The 23167-nt window shown below is 40.3% G+C and overlaps 1 protein-coding gene across 3 annotated transcripts; it reads right to left on the bottom strand.

The window, feature by feature from the left end:
* Positions 1-1149: 1149 nt before the first annotated feature.
* On the bottom strand, positions 1150-11980 carry nufip2 (nuclear FMR1 interacting protein 2). Of its 3 annotated transcripts, none has more exons than XM_062048046.1 (4): positions 11526-11980; positions 8261-9904; positions 8021-8053; positions 1150-3766 (listed from the first exon to the last, which is right to left on the bottom strand). In XM_062048046.1, the coding sequence occupies exons 1-4, from the start codon at positions 11668-11670 to the stop codon at positions 3714-3716; spliced, it is 1875 nt and encodes a 624-aa protein (XP_061904030.1). In that variant the 5' UTR covers positions 11671-11980; the 3' UTR covers positions 1150-3713. The 3 variants fall into 3 exon arrangements, with proteins under 3 accessions (XP_061904030.1, XP_061904031.1, XP_061904032.1); XM_062048047.1 differs by lacking the exon at positions 11526-11980 and adding an exon at positions 10694-11404; XM_062048048.1 differs by lacking the exons at positions 1150-3766; positions 11526-11980 and adding exons at positions 5923-5933; positions 10694-11407 and having other exon boundaries at positions 7989-8053.
* Positions 11981-23167: the final 11187 nt, after the last annotated feature.

Genomic DNA, 23167 nt, shown 5'->3' with positions numbered 1-23167 from the left:
TTTTCGTTTCTGGTGATTGTCCACTCCTTTGGAGTGCGCTTTTTGATGTTTTTACTCTTACAAACTATACACATGTCACACTATAGACGGCTTCTTACTATATGCATACTAACATCATAATCACAGTACTTAAATAGCATTATTGAAAACAATACAATAAAATAACTGGTATATTCTAATAATGTAATAGTACTACAGACATGGTGGGTAAATCTAATCAAGCTTGTGGCGATAACATAATTCCTAAATCTAGCAGATACATTTACTCTTGTTTTGGCACCATTGTTCATGCTACACACTCATTGAAGAGTGGCTGTGTGAACTCCACAACGTGAATCCCATCTTGTCAGGGTTGATGCTGGCCATCACTAAATGTCACAGCTGATAGATCCCAGCATACTTCACACTGCTCCAGGTGTTGTGCTAGTCAAGAGCGACGTGATGGGGAAAAAAACCTTATGAAAAAGTTCCTGACCTGTGCAGCTGAGAAATGTCACTGAAAATAGAATCTGATGAGCACGAGAATGACGAACAATGTGGCGGAGTCAGGAAAATAAATATTGACATTTGACCCCTGCAGGTAAAAAAATAAAAACTCTTGAAGGCTTCGAATACACTAAAACCAGCTGACTTTTGAGATTTGATGTGCTGAACTCTTCAGAATGATTCTTATATTGTGAAAAGTAAATATTAGTACAATGGTTGCTTAATTGTTAGTTGTCCCTGCAGTATTATCCACACGCCACAAGAGGGCGACCTCTCTTGTATTTAATGATACAGCTCACACTCACAAAACAAGACGGATTATAAATTGTACTTTTTAATGGAAACTAAACTGATGACACTGGAACTTTATTCGAGAACATTTCTTGGAATTGCAGGTTTTCCATGCTTAAAAAATGGTTCAGCTCAAAGTGAAACAATGGGACAAATTAAATGTCATTTTGAAAGAAAATGCAGTTGCATTTTTAGAGGGCATTATTGTAATTCTAAAACTTTCTCAGAAACACTACCCTCTTAAATACATCAAAAACAAAACACATGATGCTGTGGATTTACAATATTCCCAATTATTCCAAGAGAATTTACACGTTGCTACAGTTTGTACTTAGCAGACTCAAACTAAAGGTGAAAAGCAAAAGCAAAACACATTTTGAATCATTTATTCCTTTTCATTCCATCCTACTTGTGCATCTATGGATAAGTTAGTTCACATCTTGAAAATAAACACATTTTTAACATGTTAAAATACGAATTTGTTAAAATTAGGTCAACTGAATTATGTGCTACTTTAGACATATGGAACGTGCAACGTCCCTTCCCGACTGATTTTGGCTTTGCTGGGACTTTAACCCCAACACAAGCCGGTGATTTTTTAATTTTTTTTACTTGTCTTTAACTCTAGAAAACATGTAAAAGACTCATTGCTTTCAGCTGCGCTCATGTCGCTCAGAAGAAAATGAGCTCGAGAAAATAAAGAGAAAAGAAAATGGCACGGATACATATTGGAAGCAGTTTGAAACAATCAAAATTGCTGTAAAAGTAGTTTTCTTTTCACACAGGCACCTGAACAGAAACACAACAGGGGAGAGGGCTATGAAATATGGGAACTTGCATATTAGAATAATTGGGACGACTCACTATGCCCTAAAAAGTTTTTAAGTAAAAAGGCTAACGTCTCTGGCGATGTGGACGCCTGCGTCAGCATCCTTGAGGTGATTGCACATCGAGACAAGTGGAGGACTTTACTCCACATGATCAAGCCTGACTTTCCAGCTCGCACGCACACGAACCTGTTTTTTGGTTTGCAGGCAGCACTGCTAATAGATGTACTCTTTATATGCATATTCTACTTAAGTGCTTGGAAAAGTAGGATAAGCAACTGTAGCCCTCATCCTTTTTTCAATACAAAAACACAAGGGACTCATAAGACAGTAACTTACTGGTTTGAACACCCTGTTTTTGCTAAAGAAGCCTAAAGATGCCCAGAGATAACCCTTTCATCCGTTTACTAAGAGTGGGAACATGATTGTGTCACTTTATATGTCAAATTCCCTGCACATACACACAAAACACAAACCTTCTAATACCCTCCCTCATACACAAGACAATTGTTCCAAGAGCATTCCAACGCTCAACAGAAGCCAAAACAAAGCATTATGAATGGGAAGCCGACTGAGATTAGACACTTAAGTTAAATGTCAAGATGACTTGTACAAAAAAGGGAAGGGGGGCTGCGCAGCGAGGCCTAATCAGGCCACGGCAGCAAGAAGGGTGCTTGAGCGCAGGGAACCAGATTGGCGCGACCTCTGGGCCAAAGTGGAGAAAAAAATCAAAAATACATCATGACGTGAAGGAGCAGGCTAGCATCTAGAAAAACACTACATGGAACATGCATGCTTAAAAGGAGGAAATTAGTTGCTAAATAGAGCTAGCATGATTAAAGACCACATCTTGCACACCGTGATGGCTTTAAAAACAAATATTTGGGGTTTTGTCAAATCATCTAAGATGCTCAGACTCCAATTAGAGGACATCAAGAGGTCTTTTGGCCAAAAAAGAAACAATTACCATGGCTTTATCAACACTACCTGAGTTACATGTAATAATTGTTTGTTCTGGGGAGTAACAGCGCACAGCCATTCTTTCCAGGAGGAGTTGATGTTAATAGATCTCTACACATTAGGAGAAAAGCAATTAGTTTACATAAAGTGCTAACACAATGACCAAATCATAGCTTCTCAGAGCAAGCGAACCTTTGTCGTGACATAATCAATACTGATTGGAGGTGACAATTTGGGCTTCCTAGGCTTAATTAAGATCAGCTTCCAAACTGAATAGACTGTCTTAGAATGCTCACGTGACAGCGAGACAATGTTAGCCACGGTCAGACATTTCAACACAGCTGGACAAAAGACGTTGTTGCAACCGCTGTAGTGTCACCATGAGCGGCGACTTTGTTAGTTTCCGCCAGTTAACATGCAGGAAATACAAAACGGAAAAGGCGTAGATTTAAAAAGTTGGCGAATGCGACACTTATTTGACAAGAGGAAATCTGAACTTTTCCCCATGGACGCAAACACAAATAAAAACAGCGATGCAACGATCAATCCCAAACATGTGATACTGAAACAGCATGAACGAAAAGTGAGATATCACCTGCAACACACATGTCGCATTGCAGTGAAGACGACACACTTACACGTACGACAGGGTTCTGATTTGCCCTGCAGGTTTTAAGACAAGATTCTGGCCTCCAGGATAAACAGAGTTGGACATAATTGAACAACTTGAAGGCATTAATTTCTGTGTTTGCCGTTTTGTTGGCTGTGAATTCAAGCCGTGCGTACGTTCGAGTACATTTGAAAGCGTGAGAGAAAATGCAGTCTGACTGATGCTTGCCACATCTGAACGGGATGAAGGCTAAGGAGGTGCGGCCAACAACACCTTCTCATGTGAATATTATCCAGCCCATAAGGTGAGACGGTCCGGGCAATCGTATTGAAGAGGCACCGATCAAACTCCTTTATCGTTTGTCCCGAGCATCGGCGTGTTTGTCCGACATCCTCCAAGAAGCCGATGGCTTCCAAGCTGTAACTAACAAGTGTTTTCACAGTTGTCCACTTTCTTCCACGCCAACAAGTTCGAGGATCTCCAAGGAAGATAACCACAGCACCCAGAAGAGACGTAGCCAAGTACAGTCGACGTCTACTTCATTGATCAGGTCCATCCTTGGTCTCATCATAAACCACTACTCTGTGGGGATCTGGAGGACCACAAGAAGACAGGAAGCACCAGCTGGGTTTATTGTTCATCTCAAAGTGGTCATCAACAGTCATGATCAAGTTACGGCCATCTCTATCAGAACTTTAACAAATATTTGAATTGTATTTATCAATAGAATCACAACATAATTAGTAAGTACACTTTCATGTAGAACAGATCTATTCTTTGTTGTTTCATGAAAAATACAGTGTTCCCACACCACTTTGTGGCAGACTTACTACAGTTTCAGTGCATGGCGTATTTGAAAGTATTGTTGAGTACATTGAGAAAGGTACCCAATTAAGTTTCATGTTAAAATTAAGTGGGTTTTACAGTGGACGATGAGTGTGTGAATCTGCAAATTAAAGTTTATTTATATAGCCCTTAAAGCTGCGTAAAACAATAAATAAGGATTAAAGTAGGGATGTGCCGATTGATCAGCCACCGATCAATATCGGCTGATTTTGGTGAAAAAGCATTATGATCGCCATTGCCAATTGATGCTGCTCACCTCTTGCTGACACTGTATTTATTTTTAGTCCACTGGCTGACAGGCTAGCAGCAAAAAAGGTATCTTATGAGCAGCTTCCTTAAGTTAATAATAATCACCTCCACAATGGAAAATAAACTGCATTTGTTCTTAGTATCTTGAAGGGGTCATATGATTTTCTTCCTACATTAAAATCACTTCCTTGCGGTCTACATAACATGTAATGGTGGTTCTTTGGTCAAAATGTTGCCTGGATTATGTTGTATAGCCCATCTTCATGCTGCTTTCAGACCGTCTCCTCAGGATGCGCCATTTTGTGAGAGGTCTTATTCACATGGCTCCACATTTATGCAGCTCCACTTCGAATGAGTCTTCTCCCCATCATCTTTGTAGTAGTTTTTAGCGCTTCCATAGCAAATCTACTTTAATATATAAGTTAGAACTATACGCTACTTTGTATTAGAAATGGCAACAGGATGCATGTACGAGCCAGTCTGCTCCACAACAAGACAATAGTGAAAAATAAGGAACTCATTGACTACAATGTCAGACTTACGCAAAGCTCTTTGGGTCATTTATTCCATATATGGATGATCCGCTGATGTCATTAATAAGAAAAACGGCACTAAAAGGGAAAATTCCAGACGGCTCCTTTCCCAGAAGTACGAAGGAAGGCAAGATTGTTTTAAAAATATATCCGCAATGCCTGTACGGTTAAAATTCAAATTTCTGAAACTTATGCAGATCCCAAATACACAACAGCAGGTACCAATAGGTAATGAAGTTGGTTTTGCAGGTACCAATAGGTAATAAAAGTTGGTTTTGCATAATAGGACCCCTTTAAGTACAGGCATGTGATTTGACCACAATGAAAAAGACTGAAAAAAATTCCGGGGGTCTGGGGGACGAAGGCCCCCAGCCAGCTCCTGGTTTTTCACCAATTTAACATGCTAAAATTAACAAAGACAGCACCATTTGAAGAAAATATTTTAGTGTTTAAAGACATGAAAACATCATTAATAGAACATGCATAACCCAATTATCCTAATGAATCACTGTATATGGTTCAGTCCCAACAGTATTTAGTCACTAATATTTACATCTTGTGTTCATTTCACATCCACAGGTGTCACATTGATCAGTGTTATTATCTACAGTTTATTTACAGTATTACCACATTACTTCAGTTCATGTAATGTAATATAATGTAAACATTTAATTCTTTTCGCCAACATAGGATATACATTTATGAAAAAAATTAAACATGTTTAGTACTGTTTACTCATATTTGAAAATAGGAAATAATAATAATGTGAGGACACTTACATATTGCATGAAACAAGTGTGAAAATATTTACCTTCAAGATTGTTACACCACTGACAATAGTTTCAAGAGACTACATAAGAACTTAATATTACAAAATAGTATTATATGCAAATTTATTTCAAATAAATTGTTAACTGGAATCAATAATGCGACTCTTTGAATTTCTGTAATTTCAAAATATATTTTCACGTGGCTTTTTATTTTTAGAAAAACCCATTTATATTTCGCTAAGCAATAATTGGTTAATATTTAAAACAAACATGCGTATTTCGTAAGCAAATATTTTTTAGCTTACCTCATTATTAACAACCCTGTCTGCAACTGAAGTGGGTGGATCTTTCCTCTCGATGTCTACGGCAGTTGTCGATGTAAACTAAGGATGAAGTCCGTAAGGTTTGCTCACTTTCGGTTGACATCCAAAAGTACCAGCTAGTGAAAAGTTTGCTTTCCTTCCTTCAAGTTGTTTCATATGTTTTTGGCGTTTCGCATGTACTTCCAAAGCCTTGAAACCTCGTGAACCATAGTCAATATTATCATGACACCACGTGCACAAAACCTTTCCGGGACGATCGATTTTCCGAATAAAATTACCAAACAAAGTCATAACTTTCTTCTTCCCAACAGTATCAGTGATTTCCCTTTCCATCCAGTCCCATCGAAACTTATTTTTGACATGTTTATCAATTTCTTTTACTCGTAAAGCGTCCTTTCTCTCGAGAACCGACATTGTTTACATATGGAAAATGGCCGTAATAACCATTATGAATGATGACGTTATTAACGTCATCATTCATAACAGATGTCCTAATTGGTCACAAGGAACATATCGACCAATCAACTACGGCGTAATATAACCTACGTCTCGAATCTTCATTTAGGGTCGGAAAAAAAACGGAAAAACGGGAGATAACTTTTTTTTTTCCCCGAGATTAAAAAAGACGGAATTCCGACTTTAGACGGAAAAATCACATGCCTGAAGTATCGTTAACAAGTACCATTATCTCTAGAGAACGAAGCGAAACATGTTACACACCGAGAGCAAGCCAGGAGCACGCATGCTAAGCTATCTTGAAACAACACATTAAATATGTGCTTTGTAAAGTTTAAGAAGCGTAGACGGAAGAACATTACAGCAGAAAGGCAGTTACTAACAGGAATTTAACAAGTAAATTATTAAGAGCCTAGAGAGGAGAATATTACAGCACCTGTTGGTGCGTCAGCATTGTCACGGTCAGTACATGACATGTAATAAAGTTAAAGTACCACCGATAATCACATACACACTCTGTGTGGTGAAATTACCCTCTGCATTTGACCCATCCCCTTGTTAGGAGGGAGGATCCATATATAAATTGGTAGTGTTGATACTAAGGGTAGTATTGATATCTGATCGATACTAGAGAAATCAGGTCAATATTTCGAAACAATTCATTGGACACAGGACTTTGAAGGCGAAAACCAAATGATTTAAATTACTAGATAGTAGGTTTTGCTACCGTTTAGTTATTGACTTTGTTTTGCGCAATCAATTGTATGTAATAAAAGAGTAAGAACTAGTTTAAATATTGTGTTGTTAATGTACAGTTTAATACATGTGGTCGGTATCGGTCGATCTCAGTCATGGATGATCAGTATTAGAATTAGTAGCATATAATATTCACATAAAACATAAAATAAATAGCATGCCTACTTTGGCAGAAAATTAACCTACTACAAGGGGTTCTGGAACATATTTGACATGATCAGACATTAAAGGGGTCATATGATTTTTTCTATATTTATCCTTGTGGTGTACATAACATGTAGGTGGTTAATTGATAAAAATTTTGCACGTATGTTTTACAGACTATTTTGAGTCGCTTTCTGACCGTCTCTTCAGGATGCGCCATTTTGTGGGCTGTCCTATTTACGTGCCTCCACTTCGACAGCGTCTTTTCTCGCCGCTCACTTTGTTGTAGTCTTTAGCGCAGATATAAGTAATCTACTATACGCTACTTTGTATTACAAATGGCAACAGTGGAGGATGCATGTACGACCTAGTCTGCCCCACGACAAAAGGATACAGAAAAAAAAAGCTTATTGACTACAGCGCGGACTACAATGACGGATGCATGCAAGGCACTCTGGGTACATTTTCAATAGATATGGATTTTTCCCAATTTGTGAGGTGACCAATTGTGCACATTTCCAACAGCTTGTTTGGCTGAAGTGGGAAGGAAGGCAAAAATATTTTATAAATATCTCCGCAAAGCCTTTATGGTTTGATTTCTAATTTTTGGGACTTATGCAGATCACAAATACACAACAGCAAGTACCAGCAGGTAATAAAAGTTGGTTTTGCATAAAAGTTCCCTTTTAAAATAGATTTTTATCATGTAGGACTTTTGTCAATTTCAAACATAATACTTTTAATATTTAAAGTCACAAATTCCACTCACGTTGTTTTTGCAAGCTGAAGACATATTCCATTTCTGTTGAGGGAAAGAAAAACAGTGAGTCTGCTGCATTGAGGCATGAAGCATATTAATGCATAGATTATTAGTTTGATTAAGCACAAACACATCTCTTGAAACCTGACAAGTATTTTGGGGAGATTAAACATGGCTAATTTCACCTCAAACCACTGTTTTGTGATTATACAACTAATTTGAGGCTTGAAAAGAGTGGAGGGACGTTACCTTTAGTGTGATAAGTGACAGCAGCTTTGAGGTCGAAGAACCCCCAGCTACGCCGTCTGCTGACATCCTTAGACAGGGCCTGTTCTCTAGAGGAGCCGAACAACACTGTGGTTATCTGGCTCTGTGGAGGCTTAGAACCATTGTCCTTACTGGGGGCACACACAGCAGAACCTGAACTCTTAGCATCAACAGTCTTTTCTCCGTCAAATGGCCGCAGCGTGTTCTCCTTTTCACCCGAGACGCAAAGGGGAGGAGAACAAGCGGCAGACATATTGCATGAGGTGAAAGTTATTTTCTCTGCGTCTGGAGCCAAAGTGCCAGGCTCCAGGAAGCAAGGGCCGGACTCAAAACCTGGCTGGCCAGCGTTGGCCTCGGCAGCCCGACACTCCCTTTGAGGTCCGACCACAGTGGTGTTGTCCTCGGCGGGCACTGACCCGCTTCCCCCTTCTGGCCCCAAGTTGGGCTCGTTAATAAAGGAAAGCCCCCACTGATTCTGGAAGATTTCTCCCAAGGCTTTCTGATTTGTCTGAGCAGCCGGTGGGTTGAGGTGACGAGCGCTAGGGAGCATGGGTTGCATATTTAAAGGTAAAATAAAGAGAGAACACTTTCTCAGTTCACACGTGTCTCCCTGGGACGTGGGACTACTTGTAGAGCTGCAGTTACTTTCCAAAGGAGATGCTACATTCTCACCACTTGCCATAGCAGGAATATTACTAGCAGCAGGAGCAAAGAAGGTACCCACTGATGGGCAGATGTTTCCACTAGCAGAAACGGGCCCGTTGGTAAAGCTAGCTGATGTGATGGTTTTCATAGCGGACATTGGGACCTGTGACAGTCTCACAGGCAGGGGCAGTGCTTCTGCTTCGCTTTGAGCTACTTTGTTGAGGTTCTCTTTGACTTTACTTGCATAACTGATCTTGGGAACAATTTTAGCACTGCTATTGTCCACAGGAAACACCGGAGGGGGTTTGAACAAAGTCCACGAGTCCTCTTTTAAAGGTGAGGAAGCCTTGGCTTTGTGCCGTTCCTCTGTCTTTTTACCCACTGCTTTCCCATCAGAGTTTTTTCTCAGTTCCCCCACTGAGGCCTCAATGGCTGCAGACCGTCTCGGAGTTGACGCAGCCTGTGTGACTTTCAAACCATCAAGTCGAGAAGTCCCTCCCTTCTCAGTTGCTTCACTATTAAAAGCTGTGGGCTCCTGTGCAGTGTCACCCCGCTGCATGGTAATGTCTTTTTCGCCGATCACATCGTCCGTGTTCTTCATGTTATTACATCTGGCCTTGCGTTTCTTTGGAGTTGTATATCCGCCTTCCGAGCCGCTGCCATCATTGTCCTTGCTCGAGTAGCCATTTATAATGACACCGCAATGAGCGACACCATTTTGAAGCAACACAGAGTCTTTCTGATCGCCGTGATGATTCAAGTCCAAGGCCTTCTTGTAATTTTGAAGGTCCGTAGTCTTTTTGTAGTCCAGTCCTTTACTGCTTGATTTTGGAACTGATGTGTACAGCTTCTGCGTTGACTTTTGCTTCACATTTGAATGACTTGTGTGTCTGCTTCCATTGCTGTTTGGAGGATGCGGCATACCAGCAGAATCCGGCATACTCTTCTCCACCTCCTCAGCGACGCTTATTTTTTTGTTGCCTGGAAGGGAGAAACAGTTAAAACAGCAGCAAACACAAACGTGAACAGGTGACTGCAAACGGCTGAAGGACGTTACAAGTTATTGCCGTGTCGTTTAAGAAACTACCCTTCGTCTGGAGGTTTATGACAAGGTATTTATATTGCAGGGATGAGAAATGCCGCACCCTGAGGTCACAACATGATTACGAGTTTACTGTCGTCACACTGAACGAGACTGCCTCCTCTAAATGGGTCATGGCAGGAATTTAACCCCAGTCATTTTTACCTGACACTACATAACAAGGTGAATAAAAACGTATGGAAGTATCTGCAAGAAACATTGATTTATGCCCGGCAAAGCTTTCCAGCATTGAGCAAAATAAAAGCTATCAAAGAGTATTTTAGCAAAGCAACTTTGTCTAGCAACTGCAGCTGAAGTAAAGTACACAAACACTATTGCTGTTATCTTGGTTTTGGCAAGAGATTAACTTGACGCAATTGCTCGTTTATACATGTGGATGAGCTGTGTGTGTTACATTATACAGACGTGATGTGCAAAATGCATTTATGGTCAGAATACATTTTTGCAGAAATAATTCAATAAAACTGTCCTATTTAAGGCCGTTGTTTCCTGATGATAAATGACAATTATACCTAGCTGATAACCATAAAAGGTGTGAGCGTTGAACTGCTGTGTCAACGTGGGACTTCCAATTCAAAGTCCACTGTTAACTCACAGCCTCGCCAGATTAAAGCAGAGCAGACAAGCGTGTTAACATCTTTGATAGTCCAGAGTGACGTTTTGCTTACCTTTAAAACTGGCATTTTGCTTTAATCATACTCGTCAAAAATGAGTGCGTGGTTTATGTCGCTTAGAGAACATTCAACAGGCCTGTCAAAGCTGGCTAGCATTAGCTAACGTCAACTAGCTAGCGAGCTATCTCGGCTTTGATTTAACATACCCATGCCCCGTTCAAACTGCACAAACCGTTATACAACATGTTTGATCACATATACGTCACAGGAAACGTACGTCATTGTAGAAAGATGTAAAAAAAACAACTTATCTAACTGGCTAACTGTAGCATTAGCCTTCAGTTATGCTCTAACATGGCCGACAGGAAATCGCAGCCCAGAACATTCCAGCAAAGCCGGCTGCTTCCCCTTAACGGGACACAAGTGTGTTGAAGGAGCATTTGTGTGGCTGTGGCTCAAACTTTTATCACAATGCGTTCATAGATTGTGGCGACGCCCAAGACTCCAGTAATTCCGTGGAGTAGAAAAAAAAGTGAAAAGGGAGACCGGCGCACAAGGTCAATTCCCGACAATATATGTCAAAGCAGCCCCAACTGTCACGCAATGTCAGCTAAGCGTTGAAGCACACATCAAACCGCTGGGTGTATTTTTGAATTAGCGTATTGGTTTTAACTGATAAGCAATTTTGGTGCGGAGCGTCGCCTATATTCGACCGTAACATCTCCAAAAAGCTTGAATTACATGCTAGCAGATCCACTAAATCCCAAAATCACGCTGGCTAGCATTTAGCTAGCGGGGCTAGTTGACGTTAGCTCGGGCTAATGCTAGCGTTAGCTGGGGGGAAAAAGGCTAGCAAGTGTTAGCTAACTTTTCCAGACGAGCCGACCTGTTTTCTTCGCGTTCGCTTCCTGATGCTGGCGCTGGAAGTGGCTCTGATCATGCTTTAGGCGAGCGGTCTGTCGAGGAGGGCTGGTGTCGTCTCCGCGGTGCCGATGGAAGTCCTGAGCCCGATCTTTGGGCTGTTCCTCCATTGAAGATCAGGACTGTGGGACTTGCTGGAGCGCCGGGAAAGTGCAGCGCAGTCCAATCACTGCGAGAGCCCAACGGAAGCTATTTGCAGACTGGAAACGTCAGCGGCCAACGTCTAAAAATGGTCACAGTTTACTATATTACACATTTAAGTGTTTGTGCGGAGTTGAAAAGCACATGTTGTCAAAGGGTTTAGAAGGACCTGACACAGAATCAAACGACATTTAACAGCAAAATAAGGCGAGTAGTGATGTTATTTACAAATCTCGGGTGGGGTTGGTGTTTGACTCAAATCATATGACCGGAGGCACTGCCACGTCTCCAACACATTTTTTGTGCAGGGTCCCTTTTTCTGCATGGATCTTTTTTTTAAAGTCTGTAATATATTATATTTTTAATACACTAAAAATACTTGTTTAATAATGAAAACAAAAATTAAAATATTTTTAATACAAGGAAAATGCGTTTTTTAAATCCTAAAATAGCTTATTTTTTAATACATGGAAAATTAAAACAAATTAAAAGCCTATAATATCTTATAATTTTAATATGTAGGAAATACATATTTTTCAAAGCCTATACTATTATATATTTTTAATGCACAGAAAATATATTTTTAAAAAACACTTTGAATTGCCTTGTACAAATTGCGCTCTATAAATAAACATGCCTTACCTAAAAGCCTAAACGATATTATTTTTTGATACATGGAAAATATATTTTTAAAGCTTAAAATATATTGTATTTTTTACGTGAAAACTGGTCCCTTAAAGGCCTACTGAAATGAGATTTTCTTATTTAAACGGGGATAGCGGATCCATTCTATGTGTCATACTTGATAATTTCGCGATATTGCCATATTTTTGCTGAAAGGATATAGTAGAGAACATTGACGATAAAGTTCGCAACTTTTGGTCGCTGATAAAAAAAAGCCTTGCCTGTACCGGAAGTAGCGTGACGTCACAGGTTGAAGAGCTCCTCACATCTGTACATTGTTTTCAATCATGGACGCCAGCAGCGTGAGCGGTTCGGACCGAGAAAGCAACGATTACCCCATTAATTTGAGCGAGGATGAAAGATTTGTGGATGAGGAAAGTGAAAGTGAAGGATTAGAGGGCAATGGAAGCGATTCAGATAGGGAAGATGCTGTGAGAGGCGGGTGGGACCTGATATTCAGCTGGGAATGACTAAAACAGTAAACAAACACAAGACATATATATACTCTATTAGCCACAACACAACCAGGCTTATATTTAATATGCCACAAATTCATCGCGCATAACAAACACCTCCCCCTCCCGTCCATATAACCCGCCAATACAACTCAAACACCCGCACAACACACTCAATCCCACAGCCCAAAGTACTGTTCACTTCCGCAAAGTTCATACATGCACATGCACATAGCAGCACGCATGGACGGGCAAGCGATCAAATGTTTGGAAGAAAGCTGTACTCACGGTAGCGCGTCTGCTATCCAACTCAAAGTCCTCCTGGTTGCGCTAATACACCGATCCCACCTACAGCTTTCTTCTTTGCTGTCTTCATTGTCCATTAAACAAATTGCAAAAGATTCACCAACACAGATGTCCAGAATACTGTGGAATTTTGCGATGAAAACAGAGCTGTTTGTGTTGGGACACAATGGTGTCCCAATACTTCCGCAAACTCCGTAACGTCACGCGCAAACGTCATCTTACCGAGACGTTTTCAGCCGGATATTTCCCGGGAAATTTAAAATTGCACTTTATAAGTTAACCCGGCCGTATTGGCATGTGTTGCAATGTTAAGATTTCATCATTGATATATAAACTATCAGACTGCGTGGTCGGTAGTAGTGGGTTTCAGTAGGCCTTTAAAGTGTATAATATATATTTTTCAAACTACATGGAAAATATGTTTTTAAAAGCCTGAGCTATCTTAAATTTGTAATACATGGAATACATCCATATATCCATCCATTTTCTACCGCTTGTCACACAGCCTATCCCAGCTGCACTTGGGTGGTACACCCTGGACAAGTCACAAAGACAGACAGACAACCATTCACACACACATATATATATATATATATATATATATATATATATATATATATATATATATATATATATATATATATAACCCTGGACAAGTCACAAAGACAGACAGACAACCATTCACACACACACATATATATATATATATATATATATATATATATATATATATATATATATATATATATATATATATATATATATATATATACCTTAAAACCTTAATTCTAGCCTGTTTTAGCCATTACTTGACCACTTTTGACGTGTGTTTGGGGTCATTGTCTTGTTGGAACACCCAACTGCGCCCAAAACCCAACCTCCGGGCTGATGATTTTAGGTTGTCCTGGAGAATTTGGAGGCAATCCTCCTTTTTCATTGTCTCGTTTACTCTCTGTAAAGCACCATTTCCATTGGCAGCAAAACAGGCCCAGAGCATAATAGTACCACCACCATGCTTGATGGTAGGCATGGTGTTCCTGGGATTAAAGGCCTCACCTTTTCTCCTCCAAACATATTGCTGGGTACTGTGGCCAAACAGCTCAATTTTTGTTTCATATGACCACAGAACTTTTCTCCAGAAAGTCTTATCTTTGTCCATGTGATGTCAGATGAAACAAAAATTGAGGTTGGGTCTTGGGCACAGTTGGGTGTTCCAACAAGACAATGACCCCAAACACACGTCAAAAGTGGTAAAGGAATGGTTAAAACAGGCTAGAATTAAGTTTTAGAATGACCTTCCCAAAGTCCTGACTTAAACCCCATTGAGAACATGTGGATAATGTTGAAGAAACAAGTCCATGTCAGAAAACCATCAAATTTAGCTGAACTGCACCAAATTTGTCAAGAGGAGTGGTCAAAAATTAAAGCAGAAGCTTGCCAGAAGCTTGTGGATTTCTACCAAAAGCGCCTTATTGCAGTGAAACTTGCCAAGGGACATGTAACCAAATATTAACTTTGCTGGATGTATACTTTTGACCCTGCAGATTTGGTCACATTTTCAGTAGACGTAATGACATAATTAATTTATAAAAGAACCAAACTTCATTAATGTTTTTTGTGACCAACAAGTATGTGCTCCAATCACTCTATCACAAAAAAGAAGAGTTGTAGAAATTATTGGAAACTCAAGACAGCCATGACATTATGTTCTTTACAAGTATATGTAAACTTTTGACCACGACTGTACATACATACTGTCCATACACGTGCACATATACTCTACATACACTCATGCATATAATCACGTTTCATCAAACATGTATGAACGTTGTTAACTCCTCTCACCCACCAACCGAGGGAAACTGGGAAGGAACACGTCACACTGCTGAAGCTCAACCTATTTTGACCATAACAATCTGCAAGGTTAATATAGTCTGCTCTTCTTTCTTCCTCCCTCTTTATCTGCTTTCTTATGTAGTGCAAGTATTCATTACATTTATGTTTTGTTACATTCAAAGTGATTGTAATGTTGATACTAGAGGTAATCCATCCATCCATTTTCTACCGCTTATTCCCTTCGGGGTCGCGGGGGGTGCTGGAGCCTATCTCAGCTACAATCGGGCGGAAGGCGGTGTACACCCTGGACATGTCGCCACCTCATCGCAGGGCCAACACAGATAGACAGATAACATCCACACTCACATTCACACACTAGGGCCAATTTAGTGTTGCCAATCAACCTATCCCCAGGTGCATGTCTTTGGAGGTGGGAGGAAGCCGGAGTACCCGGAGGGAACCCACACAGTCACAGGGAGAACATGCAAACTCCACACAGAAAGATCCCGGGCGCAGGATCGAACCCAGGACCTTCGTATTGCGAGGCAGACGCACTAACCCATCTTCCACCGTGCTGCCCCTACTAGAGGTAATTATTAATATTATTCATTATCAATAGTGTTATTTCTAGTGGTGTTTGTATTGCTCATTTGTAGTGTAATAATGTTCATTGTAATTTCTGTGTTATTACTATCTACTTCACTAACTGCTTTTTTGCTATAGTTTTTGGTATTTGTATATATTCTATTTGCTGATGTTGTTATGTTGTGGTTTTTGTTGTTGTTGTTGTCTCTCTGTCATACCCTCCCCTTGTCCCCGCATTTTCCCCCTATGGCTTCCTTTTTTCCTTCTTTCTATCCCCTCCTGTTGCGGTCCGTCTGCACCAAACATTAAATAAATCCCTTTAATAAAGTCAAATAAGGCACTAAGAGAAGTATCCCAGACTTCTCTTGTGTAAAGCAATTCTGTACAGTAGATACAGGCATATATACTTGTTGCCTGAGTGGCTTGACAGGGAATGTAAAAAAAACAAAAAAAACATATTGATTCTTTCCATTTTGACAGTAAAAATGCGGCAAAAAATGTGTTTCTTTTAAGGTTTAATATAGGTTGATTGGCAACACTAAATTGGCCCTAGTGTGTGAATGTGAGTGTGAATGTTGTCTGTCTATCTATGTTGGCCCTGCGATGAGGTGACGTGTGATGAGGGTATACCTCGCCTTCAACGAGATAGGCTCCAGCCCCCCCCGCGACCCTGAAAGGGACAAGCGGTAGAAAATGGATGGATGGATGGAGATACAGGCATCTACTTGTTGCCTGAGTGGCTTGACAGGGATTGTTAAAACATTTAAAAAACATATTGACCCCGAAGGGAATAAGCGGTAGAAAATGGATGGATGGATGGATATTGATACCCCGCCTTCCGCCCGACTGCAGCTGGGACAGGCTCCAGCACCCCCGCGACCCCGAAAGGGACTAGCGGTAGAAAATGGATAGATACCCCGCCTTCCGCCCGACTGCAGCTGGGATAGGCTCCAGCACCCCCGCGACCCCGAAAGGGACAAGCGGTAGAAGATGGATGAATTGATTATCTGATCATGCAACAAATACATTACATAATGTATAGAAAGAAAGAAAATATAGTCACAATAGTATTAATAATATATCGCAGAGTAAAGACAGAAGTGTATGGGAGAAAAAAAAGACATTTTATGAAAAAAAAAAAGCTTTATTATTTTTTTATTTTATGGTCTTATTGTGAGGATAAAGCCCTAATTTTACAAGAAACTATTCAAAAATCTAAATCACAATGTCACAACAAAATAGAATAATTATATAGCAATATTAATATCAAGTAATATACACGAGAAAAATAAAAAATAAAACAGAATAGCCTAGTGGTTAGAGTGTCCGCCCTGAGATCGGTAGGTTATGAGTTAAAAACCAGGCCGAGTAATACCAAAGACTATAAAAATGGGACCCATTACCTCCCTGCTTGGCACTCATCATCAAGGGTTGGAATTGGGGGTTAAAACACCAAAATGATTCCTGAGCGCGGCTACCACTGCTGCTCACTGCTCCTCTCACCTCCCAGGGGGTGATCAAGGGTGATGGGTCAAATGCAGAGAATAATTTCGCCACACCTAGTGTGTGTGTGTGACAATCATTGGTACTTTAACTTTTAACTTTTTAAAGTGCCCCAACAACAAATGTATAATTTTACGGGACAATTTGGATGGTATTATTATGAGGTAAAGCTCACTAAAATCAAGCCCAAATTTTTACAAGACAAAAAACGAGTTGAAATTTTACGGCGAAATACCTATGAAATATGTGCCTCGAGAGTGAAATGTAGAGATGAAACATGTGCGATCGACTCTTGACAGCGAGCTTGTAATGCGACCTAGCTATATGTACAAATCCACTAGGGGGAGACAGAGAAAAATATTGTCATAGTTTGCATGTGTTTCTTCTGTACATGTGTAAATATATCTCAACTCTTTGTTGCTCTAACCGCACAACTCTCGTATTAACTCGTAACTCAGACCCTGTTCCGCTTCCATCTACAGCACTATGCCTTCTGGGTAATGTCCAGTGGCTTATATGTTTTTCCTTATGCTTTACTTCTGTTATCGTATGTAAAAACCTGCACTACAACAACGTAATTTCCCCATTGTGTTAGTAGGTATTGTGGACGGACAAAGGCCAGCATTTAAGGTTTAACAAGTGCACGTGCTACAGCCAGGGGGGTAAAGGAGACGGATTCTAGGGGCCCATGACGGAGGGGGGTCCAGAGAGGCCCCTAATGATGATGAAACTGCTTGGCACTCAGCATCAAGGGTTGGAATTGGGGGTTAAATCACCAAAAAATGATTCCCGGGCGCGGCACCGCTGCTGCCCACTGCTCCCCTCACCTCCCAGGGGGTGAACAAGGGGATGGGTCAAATGCAGAGGACAAATTTCACCACACCTAGTGTGTGTGTGACAATCATTGGTACTTTAACTTTAACTTTAAAATTATAATGTTGCCGCTGTGTTGGGGGCCCTGTAAAGATTATTTTCATGGGGCCCAAAATCCCTAGCGGCGCCCCTGGCTACAGCAGCGGCAATACATTTTTGGCAGGTGCCCCCATGAAAATGTTTTATGTCCCCCCCCCCTTAGTTTACAAAAACACAGGATAAGTTGTAAAATTCCTTTGTGCTGGCACATACTTGAGAGTGTTTGGTGATGGCTGGTGAAATGGTGGATGGGTGTTTTGCAATTTGGACGCATCATCAGTAGTGTGCCCCTGGGTCACTGGGCGTTTCGGCCTTATCACTAGACGCCCTCTCCAGGGGTGGCCAGCCGCAGGGTGATCGGCCCAGGGCTTGCGTCAATCCCAATTAAGCATGAGTCGCTTGGTGTTGAACAGCAGACTTCTCATGGGACTATGCATGGCAGGGGCGTCCTTTTCCCTGAGTCAAGCCTAAGCTGACCGCATACTTCCTGGCTTGCTACTTGGGGGCCCAACAGGGGTCTTTCCTCCTCATGAACAGCCACTGGCTGCCTCTTTCGGCTGCCTCCGATGCAGCTTTGATGGCTATACGCAGGCGTTGGCCTCGGACTCCAAGGTCTACAAGCAATTTGGTGGTAGATCTCGCCACAAAGCCTCTGCAGCCCACCTCCACTGGACGGACCTCAGTGTTCCAGCCACGATGTTGTGCTTCAGCTGCAAGCTCGGCATAGCGTTGGTGTTTTCGCTCATAAGCCTCATCCACTGAGTCCTCCCAGGGTACTGTGAGCTCGATGATGAAAACCTTTTTTTGTGAAGGGGACCAGAGCACCTCGTGCGGTCTCAGGGTGGTCACAGCAATCTCCGGAGGAAACGCAAGCTGCCGGCCAAGATCAACCAGCATCCTCCAGTCGCGGGCTAAGCATAGCTGGCCTCGCTCAGGTGGTATGGAGCCGCTCCTGACTACCTTAGCCCCTTCGCGGACAAAGGTAATGGTCTGCTGGTGGTTGGCTGCTGGTGGTGGTAGGGAGTTGATGGTTACTCGTTTGTCCTCCAGGGTGGACGCAAGGGTCTTTAGGACTTGATTGTGACGCCAGGTGTAACGTCCTTGGGTGAGACTGGTTTTGCACCCTGTGAGAATGTGCTTGAGGGTGGCTGGCATGGAACAAATATATTATATTAAATATTCTGCAACACACATGATCATACCACTCAGTAAACATTTGAATTACGGCTGCAAGTGTCAATATTCAGTGTGATCATTTAACATTGACTTAATACTTGTCTTGGGCGTGAATTCAAATCACCAACACATAACATTTTGGAGGTGTGTTTAGACTTCTCATCACGTTGGAAATGCAGCCCTGTTTCCCGAGGAAAGTGGACATGCTCAACTTCTGAATGCCACAGTACATGTTGTGTAAGTGTCATCAGATGACCAAACAAAAGGGTTAAACATACTTGTTTAAACAGTTCAAATATGCACAGTATATGCAATGTTTTTTTGTTTTGTTTTTAAAATATGCGTAATTTGTGATAAATGTTCTTTCCTATAAGAGGTTGTTTGGTCGTATACGTGATTAATGACAAAGTTTCTGTAAATTCATGAGATACCGACATTATCGCGAGGGTTTGTAGTGGCATATGAGAGGTTGCGAGATATGTATTGTGGAAAGAGATGTCGCTCATGCCATCTGCAGCAAGTTACAAAGTGTAAAAGGTATTTGTCACTTTTGTGTAACATTAAATGTAATATTTGCTGTTCAAAGTTGTACTTAGAATGTTTGTTCAGAACTCACAAGTACAAAGATTATTCGCAGAGGACCTCCAAAGTCCAAGGCGGCCACGAGGTAATTTTCTTTTATCATACACGTACTTTGTAACCATATAAAGTGTTTGAATTTTTTGTATGTCGTGTTTTTAGTTTTTAGAAGCCAATAATGCACCCATAAATGAGAAGTTGAGCCGGAATTTGTCATTCTTGAAATCCACATGTTGGATTTCATGTTTCCTCTCTATGAACCGCAGCTCCCCAGTCCCAGCAGCACTCATGCAGCCCCAGACCACCACCATGCTTGACTGTTTAAAAGACACATCTAACTATCTTGGTACTGACTTGTATTGCCAGCTCTCTAAACATAGATGTGTGTTCAGAGTTATTTTCAGTGTATATAATAGGAATAAGCTGTACCATGACTACTCTAAAGTATATACAAGTTTCATGTTAATAGTATTGATCCCTTGAAAGATGTACTGTAAAAAAATATATATTTTTAAAATGTAATGTAATAATTAAATTTACTTTGAAGATTGACTACTACGTGTATGCATTGGCTATGTACACCCAATGCATACACGTAGTAGTCAATCTTCAAAGGAAATGTAATTATGTTGTGACTTGTGCTCCAATAAAAACACACCGAACAGTTAAATAACAGTTACACTTTTGATTTCTTCAATAAATAGAAACCTCTGTTCATGGCTTTCAAGACAAAATACAACTTCGATTAAATTAAGTGTTCATTCAAAAGCATTATTTGTGAGTAAAATCCTAGATGGTACAACAGCACCATCTATGGCGTCACATTAGTACCAAAAATCCAAGCGCGTAAAAACTGTTATCGCGCGCTGATTCTCCACTTCGTGCGCGCGCGCGACACCCTTTTGCGCGCGCGTGGTGCCTTTGTGCGCGCGCGCGGTGCCTTTCTGCGCGCGCGCTGTCTCGGTCTGTGCGCTGTCATGTTTCATGTTGGTACTTTGGGGGCGGGCTTGCTTAGACCGCCCCTTCTTTCTGATTGGCTTTGAGCAATCAGAAGTATAGCAGGGCGGGTCATCGTCAATATGTATCAAGATTTACGGAGGAAGAAGTGGATAAAAAATGTTGGCTGAAAAAGAGGTAAGTTATTGAACTGGTTTGGAGTGATTGTAAGGGTACTATTACTAAAAATAATAATAATACATTTTTATTTATAAAGCACTTTTCATACATTTAAAATGCAGCTCAAAGTGCTTTAGATAGTTAAAAACAAAATGAGAAATAACACCCACACCCCATGAAGACAGTCAAACATGTACATAAAAATAAACAAACAACAACAACAATAATAATAACAACACAATGACAATAGCCAATCACAGGAACCCTCTGGACGTGGAGATCCAGAGGGCTCTTTGAGGAAACACTAGATGATCAAATAAATGGATTAAAAACAATTAAAATACACATCAGGTAAAAGTCCAAAAATAATATGAAATAAGATAAGATATAATCAAACACAAAAATAAACTACAATATGAAAAACTATAACATAAAATAAAATACAATAACAACTGAAATATAAATATAATAAGACCATATAAAAATAGGCTAAGATATGATAAAACATAAAAATAAGCTAAGATATGATAAAACATAAAAATAACTAATACTAATAGAATAATCCTGCACATTGGGCCTAATATTTGTGTAGTAAAGTGGTTTTTGAATTCGAGCAATGTAATCTGAAATATGTTTAAAATATCAACAATTAATGTTAATATTTTTGAAACAATATACTTCTCATAACATGAGTATCTGTGTGCATGAGAGAGTGTCAAGAAAAGCATTGCTATAGTTTCACTTCATCTGCCTTTTTTTACAACCTACTTGAAGTTGTTGTTTTTTTTTTGTTTTGTTTTTTTGTTTTTTTCAAAAGCCAATCAGAAAGAAGGGGCGGTCTAAGCATGCCCGCCCCCAAAGTACCAAAATGAAACATGACAGCGCACAGACCGAGACAGCGCGCGCGCAGAAAGGCACAGCGCGCGCGCAGAAAGGCACCGCGCGCGCGCACGAAGTGGAGAATCAGCGCGCGATAACAGTTTTTACGCGCTTGGATTTTTGGTACTAATGTGACGCCATAACCATCTTGCGGCAAAAGATGCAAACTAAAATAAAAAAGTAACAAATAAAAAAACAAATAGTGGGGATTGTTTCCCCCCAAACTACATTTACAAAATGTGATAACACAATAACAACAAACACATTGGAAAACAGTGGAAGGATACATTAAGTATCTATTTTTTGTATCGCTTATTATCCTAATACAATGCCAGACATCTTCCAGAACCCTTTGTCCGCCAAAATACATAACAATGATGAAGTAGTCAAAGTAGTACTGTCAAGATTAATGTTAATATATTATATTGATATATAGTTAGTTAATAGTGTATGTGTGGGTGTGTGTGTGTGTGTATATATTTATATATACATATGTGTGTATTAGGGTTGTCCCGATACCAATATTTTGGTATCGTTAAAAAATGTATTTCGATACTTTTGTAAATAAAGGAGACCACAAAAATGGCATAATTGGCTTTATTTCAACAAAAAATCTTTCGGTACATTGCATATATGTTTCTTATTGTAATCGAAGAACAATTTTGGCCTTAAATAAAATAGTGAACATACTAGACAACTTGTCTTTTAGTAGTAAGCAAACAAAGGCTCCTAATTCGTCTACTGATGTATGCAGTAACATATTGTGTCATTTCTCATTCAATACAATGATTTGCATATCCTTTTCAACTTATATTTAATTAAATAGACTGCAAAAACAAGAAATTTAATGTTCAAACTGAGAAAAAAAAAGTTGTGCAAGTATTCATTAACTTTGAATTTAACGGCAGTGACACATTGCAAAAAAGTTGTTTTTACCACTGTGTTGCAGGGCCTTTCCTTTTAACAACACTCAGTAAACGTTTGGGAACTGAGGAGACCAATTTTTGAAGCTTTTCAGGTGGAATTATTTACCATTCTAGCTTGATGTACAGCTTAAGTTGTTCAACAGTCTGGGGTCTCTGTTGTGGTATTTTAGGCTTCATATTGCGCCACACATTTTCAATGGGATACAGGTCTGGACTACAGGCAGGCCAGTCTAGTACCCGCACTCTTTTACTATGAAGCCACGCTGTTGTGACACGTGGCTTGGCATTGTCTTGCTGTAATAAGCAGGGGTGTCCATGATAATGTTGCTTGGATGGCAACATATGTTGCTCCAAAACCTGTATGTACCTTTCAGCATTAATGGCGCCTTCACAGATGTGTAAGTTACCCATGTCTTGGGCACTAATACACCCCCATACCATCACAGATGCTGGCTTTTCAACTTTGCGCCTATAACAAACCGGATGGTTCTTTTCCTCTTTGGTCCGGA

Source organism: Entelurus aequoreus, linkage group LG05 (assembly GCF_033978785.1).
Source record: "Entelurus aequoreus isolate RoL-2023_Sb linkage group LG05, RoL_Eaeq_v1.1, whole genome shotgun sequence".
Lineage (NCBI taxonomy): Eukaryota > Metazoa > Chordata > Actinopteri > Syngnathiformes > Syngnathidae > Entelurus > Entelurus aequoreus.
This window is presented reverse-complemented; position numbering and strand designations above follow the sequence as displayed.

What these genes read in the sequence shown, in the direction of transcription:
- nufip2 (XM_062048046.1), bottom strand. Translation starts at nt 11,670, where the DNA reads ATGGAGGAACAGCCCAAAGATCGGGCTCAGGACTTCCATCGGCACCGC. An exon ending in TGTCACTTATCACACTAAAG is followed by an intron (nt 8,054 to 8,260) that starts GTAACGTCCCTC and finishes TTCCCTCAACAG; the next exon opens with AAATGGAATATGTCTTCAGC. An exon ending in CTTCAGCTTGCAAAAACAAC is followed by an intron (nt 3,767 to 8,020) that starts GTGAGTGGAATT and finishes GTGGTCCTCCAG; the next exon opens with ATCCCCACAGAGTAGTGGTT.